The sequence below is a fragment of the Numenius arquata genome, chromosome 8 (assembly GCF_964106895.1).
Source record: "Numenius arquata chromosome 8, bNumArq3.hap1.1, whole genome shotgun sequence".
NCBI classification, from domain to species: domain Eukaryota; kingdom Metazoa; phylum Chordata; class Aves; order Charadriiformes; family Scolopacidae; genus Numenius; species Numenius arquata.
The window spans coordinates 17,578,314-17,586,286 of record NC_133583.1 but is presented as its reverse complement, the minus strand read 5'-3'; the positions used below and the strand labels follow the sequence as shown (position 1 = coordinate 17,586,286).

General features: G+C 45.6%; 1 protein-coding gene across 1 annotated transcript; it reads left to right on the top strand.

Annotated features, from left to right (window-relative positions):
* Positions 1–546: 546 nt before the first annotated feature.
* Positions 547–5,055, top strand: MUSTN1 (musculoskeletal, embryonic nuclear protein 1). Its single transcript, XM_074152029.1, has 3 exons — positions 547–755; positions 3,572–3,692; positions 4,589–5,055. The coding sequence occupies exons 1-3, from the start codon at positions 747–749 to the stop codon at positions 4,690–4,692; spliced, it is 234 nt and encodes a 77-aa protein (XP_074008130.1). The 5' UTR covers positions 547–746; the 3' UTR covers positions 4,693–5,055.
* Positions 5,056–7,973: the final 2,918 nt, after the last annotated feature.

The window sequence follows — 7,973 nt, the reverse complement described above, 5'->3', positions numbered from 1 at the left end:
AATTTATTCATGTCTGAGTAAAGTACTCCTATACAGATGACAGGTGAAATGATTAACCTTACTAATACTGCTGTAAGTAGAAAGTGATTTTACTCTCTCAGTTGTGTAAGAACCGGCATCAGTCAGCTCAGCAATAGAACTCTAAGGGTAAAATCATTTCCTATTTTAATAACTCTCCAAAATGCACAAAATACTCCTCTGTTAAAGACCCATATGCAAAAGTGATTTAGAGCTCAATGCTATGCTTTGGATGCTGGGTTTATATGATCTTCAGAGAACACATATTTTGTTACACTGGGAAAGAAACACAAACTCTTCCCCCCCCCCCCCCCTTTCTCCCCCACCAAGACATTTCAGAGACAAAGTTTTGCATTTTAAAGTTATAAATAGAGCCTCGGCGGACTCCCCGGGAAGTTGTTTTGTAGTGGATCGGGCTTCCCCGTGGTCCCGCGGCCACAGCTGTCTGCTCTCGTCTCTCCCCAAATCCATCCCTCCCCAGGCGCGGGGCGCGGTAAATACTGCAAACCCGAGTCATCGCTAAGAATAAACCCTTCAGCAACAACAGCCTCTGTCAACCTGAATCATCCGGGGTTCTGGTTTGGGAAAGTGACCCAGTAATGACTTCATGTTAGATGCTCTATATAAGTCGAGGAAAAAAACAGGCATTCGCAGAGCTCACGGGCTGGATTTAATCAAAGCCAGGAAACGACCTCGGGAGGGATTACGGCCGAGTGAGCACCGCAGTTATGTCACAGGTACGGGGAGATCTGTGGGAGCCTGCTCTCCTCAGAGCAGGGTGCCCCGCAAACGTGGTACCGTCTTAGACGGTTTCCCTGGAATAGCTTTGTTAGCAAGTTATTCTCGTTAACCAGCAAATTTGGCTTTTCTGTGCTATGCGATTTGTTTGATTATGTTGAAGTATTTAAACACTCTGTTTATATATTTTGACGAGTAACATGTTAGGGATTATTTGATGAAGAAGGAAAGCAGCTGCCCTCTATGTGGTTAATTAATTTAGTTGTTAAATGTTCTGTTTTATCATAAATATTTGTATTTCTGTAGGAAGGGAAAGAGCACTCCTCTCGTTCGGGATGTTTCACAGGAGGAGTGATTTCTGCTTTTCCAACGCGCTCTCTCAGACAGTGATTTGAAATTTTGGCAGTTGTTTGGAAAGGACCTGGCTATACTGAAACGTGCTGCTGCATAAAGCTTAATGTAGTGATGTGCAGGAAAAGAGAGAGCGTGACTGCAAATTATAACTGTTGGGATATGATATTTGAGACTGAAATTTTGTATTACACACTTTGACGTTCACTTTGTAACCAATGGTTTGTCTTTACTGCGTTCCCCAATAATCACTCTTTCGAAGGGATCTCAAAATTAGCTCAGAAATGTCGAGGTTTTCACATAAGCATTATGTTTTCAACACAAGCTACGCGTGCCTGCCAGAGTTCTCCTCAGCAAGGGCGTTTCACGTGGTGGGTGGGATGGAGAGCAAGAACACGAGGAGGGCACAATCCTTTGACCACACAGAGTAACTCAGCTCGGCTTCTTAACTCCAAAGAAAAAGATACTTAAAATAGTCATACATCTTTTAAAGCAGCACTTTTTGACTTGTGACAGGAGGAGATAAAGCGCAGGCAGTGCTGCTGGGCCAGCTGGGAATGGCTCCTGGCAAACCCTGCTTACAAATGCCCTTGCATTGGGAGCAATTAGCAGCCGCGCGGCTGCGACACTGGTGGCTGCTGGTGCTGGCGGGTCCAGGGCTCACCTCTGTGGCTCGCAGCAGCCTTCCCTGCAGCTTCTTCACTGGGGGCCAGCTAATCCACGGCAGCTGTCCTGCTGGAAAATCCACCTGTAATCAAAGCACCAGAGGTTTTATTTTAAAATAACAGGGCAAAATTCAACAGTTGTGGTCAGCCTGGCTGTGTCTCAGAACATCTCAAGTGCCTTCTTTCCTTACCCTGTCCCCAAGAAGTCCCTTGTCCCAGTGGAAAGAAAGCCTCGCAGTTACTGTCTTTTGCCAATAATCGGTGAAGGACCTGAGCAGGTTTCTTTCTTATTTCTTTCTGTGTTAGACCCAGCACAGGTCTGTACTGGCTGCCTGTGACCATGGTGTAAGCATGGGGGACCAGTCCCATCACATGCCAATCTTTACTGCAGTCAAATGAAACCCTGGCTGTAAGGGTGTCTGATTAACTAGCCAACCCACCAAAAGCTCTTGTAAATTTTGAAGGGTTTGCTACCACCCTTTCCTCTTGCTTGCTTTGGCTACTCAGAGAGTGTTTTCCCCAGAGGCCTTGTGAATGTTTTGTTTCCCACAACACATGCAAAAGGGATTGACGGCGAGCTATTCTGAGTGTTCCCGGGAATCTACAGCCGGTGGAAAACATGCCGAAGGGTCTAGTGCAGCCAGCCTGTCCCTGCCGGGAGCCAGGCGTGCATATGCTGTCTCTGCAAGCTCCCTGGGACTTGCTGCTCCAACCATTTGCAGGCCTTGGGGGATTTGTTTCCCTCCACAACTGTTTTTAGCTTTATGGGCAGTGCTTAGAAGTAAGTTGGCTCCACCGCTGCCAGAACCCAAATATCAGAAGCCCTACATAGGTAGCAATGGTCAGAGAAGCTTCTCGTCGATGTTTTGGCGTGCAAACCTGTTAGAGTTGGAGTGTGGGGGGTCTCTCATTCTTTTTAGTCGCATCTCCTGTGCCCCTGCACCCTGCCACATGGTCTGCCTGGTGGGACCTTGGCAGTCTCTCCTTGAAACAGTAAACTGAAGAGGGAATGTTGATGGTGCCGACTGCTGCTGATTGACATTGTGTCTGACTTTGAAGTGCTAATTTAAAGGTAGGGATAGGCTGATGTGAACTAATATTATCCTGATTTTCTTCTAACAAGATAAACTGTAAACAGATTAGTACTTGGACATTGCAGTCACCACCTGATGATGCATCTGTTTCTGTATTAGATTTCCTTCTCCTTCTTTGGGTTCCAAGTCCAGTGTTTCAGATGTGCTCAGTACAAGCTTGTAGACAACCCTGTTGAGTGCTCGGATAGTTTCGTTCCCTAAATTTAAGATCAATAACTATGGATCAACTGTAAAATTTATTCCAACTAAATAAAGCCAGACTTTGGAATCTCTGACCAATTTCCTAAAGAAGTAGTGAGCAGACTGAGGCACAAGCTCCATTTAGTAATTAATGTTTTTTCCCTTCCCAAATATTGGACAGATTCTTGAATTAGCGATTTGTATTTGCAGAATGACCAGGCAGGGCTAGACAGAAAAAAATTAAAAATAAATTAAAAAAAAAAAAAGCAATCCACTGTCTCTTTCAAAGGCTGTACAATCAGAAGACAGTTTCAGAACAGTAATAGTGGCAAGAGATTTTGGGAAGGGCAGTGAAGTCGTGGCTGTGCAAAGATCTGGAGTATCTGGTGTATAGTTTCATAATTTAAATAGGTGTGGTATTGTATTAGCAACTCTGTATGTTGTAGCCTTTGGGTTAAGGCAGCTTTGTTCCCTGTGTTTTTAAACACGAAATACTGATGTGTGGGCAATACATCTGTTTCTTAGCCAGCCCCCGTGAAAAAGAAGCGTCCTCCAGTGAAGGAAGAAGACCTCAAAGGAGCCAGAGGAAACCTTTCCAAAAACCAGGAAATTAAATCGAAGACCTACCAAGTGATGAAGCAGTGTGGTAAGTCTCCTTGATGGAAACAATTAAGCAGTCTTCCAAAGAAAAACATGGACTTAATTGCTCTCTTCAAGTGAAAGGGTATGGTGTGTTCACTGACCTTGGCCTGGCTGTGCAGGGACTTTGCATCCATCATCTTGACCTCCCGAAGAGGTGCCAACAGGGCTCTGCTTGGAGCTGCCGTTCTTCCTGTCTGGACAAAGCGGGAGAGAGAGCCCTGGCTCTGCCTTCTGAACCAGGGTTCAAACCAAGCCCTGAGACCACAGTCAATGCCAACAGCTGCCCAAGTTGAAGATTGGAGACTTGGTCATAGACTAGGGGATATCTGGCCTGGGTGAATTTGATGTGTTTGAGATGAAGCAGAAATTGGGGAGGACAAAGGACAGAAGGTGAGGGAGAAGAGTGGCTGCTTGCACTGAACATCCCTGATGCTCTGGTTTTGTGTTGCTTTCCCATCACCAGTGGGAGAGTATAAGGAAAAATGATAGATTTTAACACCTTTTCAGCATAATAGTCTGGACCTCAGTAGTTTCCAAGTTTCTAGAGCACCTGCAGGAATTTGGGGCCAGTCAATGGTAGTAACCACCTACAGGTGGTGTCAGCTGCCCCGTGCTTGGGAAGGGAGCTCTGTGCTTTAAGGTTTGTGAAGTTGACCTGGAAACATTCAAGGTCAGGTTGGATGGGGCTTTAAGCAGCCTGATCTAGTTGAAGATGTCCCTGCTCATTGCAGGGGGGGTGGACTAGATGGCTTTTAAAGGTCCCTTCCAACCCAATGATTCTAAGTTGATGGACGGATGAAATATTTATCAAATGTGTATTTTAGCAGCACTGCACTCGTTTTACTCCCCGAATTTGGTGTGTTACCTCACTGATTGCCTCTCCTGGTTTTCTTTTCCAAGAACAAATGGGCTCTGCAGCACCCTCCATATTCAGCCGGGATCGGACAGGGGGTGAAACCGTCTTTGAGAAACCCAAAGAGCCGGCCAAGAGCGTCTTTGGCTGATGGTGGAGCTGGAGGTGCCTCACCCAGATGATTGTTGTAACGTTTTCCCAGATTTCTGCCTCTTACACTAACGTCACTGTAGACCTAAGTAGCTAATTTCTACTGTAAGTCATTAAGTAGGGAATAGACTCATGTCAAAGGGTACAACTTCCATGTTAATTTTTATTATGTGCTTTCTTATATGAAAAGATGCTCCAAATGGTGTTTGCTATAATGGTTTAATAAAAAAAAATATGTTGGACACAGCTTGGCACACTGTGGTGACTAATTTCAATGCAGGCTTAGATTAATTCTGTGGACACTTTGGTGTTACAAGCTGTGATCGAGTCTGTCAAACGCAAAGAATAAACATCCAGAGGACACAGTTTTGGTGTCAGTGCAATTTCTTCACACCGTGCCCTTGCCAAGAGGGACCTGAGGAGGAGCCAGTCAAAGGGGTGTCACAGAAACCTGGAGATTTCACCCAAACCTGTGCTGACGGCAGCGTCAGCGAGGTCCCTCAGGGCGTGTACAGGCCGGCGGCCCCCCCCGTCATGGCTCCCCCCTCACGGCCTTTCCCTCATATCTCTCCTTCATGGCTCCCCTCTCACGGCCTTTCCCTCATATCTCTCCTTCATGGCCGCCCCCTCGCGGTCTTCCCCTCACATCGCTCTCATCACGGCCTTCCCTCTCACGGCCCTTTCCCTCATATCTGGCTCCTCAGAGCTCCCTCATGGTGCCTCAGGGCAGCAGCGCCATGTTTTGCCCATAAGCGGTTCTGCCGGGAGGCAAGATGCCGGGCTGTTAGTGTGCCCCAGCGCCTAGGGAGGGTTTTAAGCTCGTTCCCCCCGTTTTTTTCCCCATGTCCCATTGCATCAAGTGAGAAGTGGGGTGACAGACAGGCACCGCGGGCGCCATGCTCCTCCTGGCGTGTTCTCCCACTGAACAACCCACGGAGTGTCTCTGTACAGCAGCAAATGCACTCGTGAGTGGAAGCTGGTTTTTTGCAGCTCTGTTTACATCTTGATTTGCTGCACTAAACACCAAACTTGTTTTCCCCCAAGGCTATAACTTGGAATATTTCCCCCTCAGCTGGATCTTTGTACTCAAATACGGGCAGTCCTCTCACACCCCGAGTCCCTGGCAGCACGCCGGGGATGGTAAGGTAGGTGCCATCTTTATTTAAAGAATTATTTTAATTTTGCACAGGCTAGGCCAGATTAAGGGGTGAAAGTGGTATCAAAGGTCTCTATGCACTGTGGCGAATATAATCTTTGCCTTTTGTGTTCCAAACACTTGATGGATAAAATGTGTCGATGTCCATGAAGCTCCCAGAGAGGCTGCAAAGTGGGATGTGTATAAGGCAGCAGCAAATCCTTTGGGTTTAAGGGGGAGTTTTCCTTAAAAAAATAAAGATATTGCTGGTGTGTTCTCCTGGCCCATTTTTTCACTTTCAAAGATTATTTGCAGCCAAAACCCTGCCTCTCCTCTGCTGGACACTATTTCTCTATGAGGCCTGGGCTCCTCACAGGTAACTCGGCACAGCCTTTTCCTCTCAGAAAGACCCCTTCCAGAGCTTTGAAGTTAAAAACAAAACAAAACATGGAAAAAAGTTCCTACCCTGGTAACACTGGAGCTCCCCTTGCATCAGGTTTAACAAACCTTCCCTAATTAATCTGTGATGAGAAGTTGGCAGGAGGTTGTTTAATAACTAGAAAAATGGAGAGGGACAAAATTATGTGGGGCAAAATTATGTTATCACTTTCTTTTGTACAATACAAGTGACTGAATATTGCAGATTCGCTAGATTGGGTAGCAGGAGAGGGGGGCTGCTGTATTTCAAACCCAGCTTCAGGTATGTTGGTGTTGATTTAGCAAAGCACAGAAACCTCTGAGTCCCACAGACTTGCAGCACAGATGCATAGGGAAGTGAAGTTAGTTGTCTACCAGAACCTTGGGATTTTGTTAACAGCTTCATTTCCAGGATGTCCTCAGGTTTAATTATTTGTGATGCTTCACAGTGTGACATTAAGTGCTCAGGACCAGGGATTGTTTTTCTGTCTTTTAAGATGGACCTCATCTAAAAAATATGCATTGGAGGTAAAAGCGCATCCCTGGGACAGTCACTCCCCATTTGTGACAGCAAGATCTGAGCTCTCCTCTATGAATTGCAGGAATCCTTCCCTGTCTCCAGCCTTGCTGCTTTGCTGGAGAAGTTACTAGTTGCTGCTGCAGGACAGGAAATACTTGTAGGTGATAGCAAGAAATATAAAGCTGCCTGAGTAATTTTTTGTCATCTTTTTCTTCATCCTTGCAAATATAAGAAGTCCAGTCATGGAAAATGTGTTTTCTTCTTTTTTTTCCCTCATTTTCCTAATGAGAAATAGTGACAAATGTCTGAACAAAGCCCCAGAGTTTGAGTTTTTAGGTCATTTTTGCACTTAGAAGTATCTCCTGTTGTGATGGTGGATTTAGGTCCTTCAAGGTGATCCAAAGTAATTTCACAGCATATTCATTCCTCAGAGTAAGAAGCACTGGGTGCTGCCGGATTGGTGCCCAGTGCACCACCAGCAATGGGCACTGGACATCAGCGGGGATGGCTGTCATTGGTGGTTTGTCTGGGAGAGGGCGGAGCATGAGATTTTCCTGTAGCTGCTTTAGTGAGACACAGAGGGATGCCGGAGGGATTTCACAGCTTCCCTGCGTGCTGGCCGGCTCTGTGCACCCAGGAGCGGGGCAGAACTGACCACGCAGCCTACCTCTGTGCAGTTAAAGCAGCTCTTTAACATCCGTGTGATTTTACATGTGGGTATTAGAAAACGGATGCCAGATACGCTTAATTAAAGCTAAAGCTTTTGGCTCTTGGGGATCTTAGGCCACTAAGTGTATAATCCTGTGCATTGTAAAGGATTAAAGCATTACATGAGTTGTAGAAATTAATCAAATGTAGAGCAATTTTAATTTTTCTCTGTTAAAATATACATATTTTCATGTCCTGCTATGAACAATACAGTATTTGCAAGTAGTATGAACAGTCTGCCTGGAATAAATGAAGCTTGTTTTTCAAAAAAGTTATTTAAAGCATAAGCTTTGTAAGACCAGGCTGTGCTCAACAGATTCTTTATGGTGAAGTCGTAAATGTCTGTTGAAACTATTGAGCCCTGCACTAGCGTATCCTTGCAAATCCAGGGCCACCGGAAACATGGATGCTTTGTCTGTAAAATAGCAATGAAGCAAACACAGGTGCATGTATTTCCACAGGATCTTTGTGTTAATTTAGGACAATTAATGGCATCAGCCTA

Coding starts and splice junctions, on each gene's coding strand:
- MUSTN1 (XM_074152029.1), top strand. Junction 3,693..4,588: donor CCAAGTGATGAAGCAGTGTG/GTAAGTCTCCTT, acceptor TTCTTTTCCAAG/AACAAATGGGCTCTGCAGCA.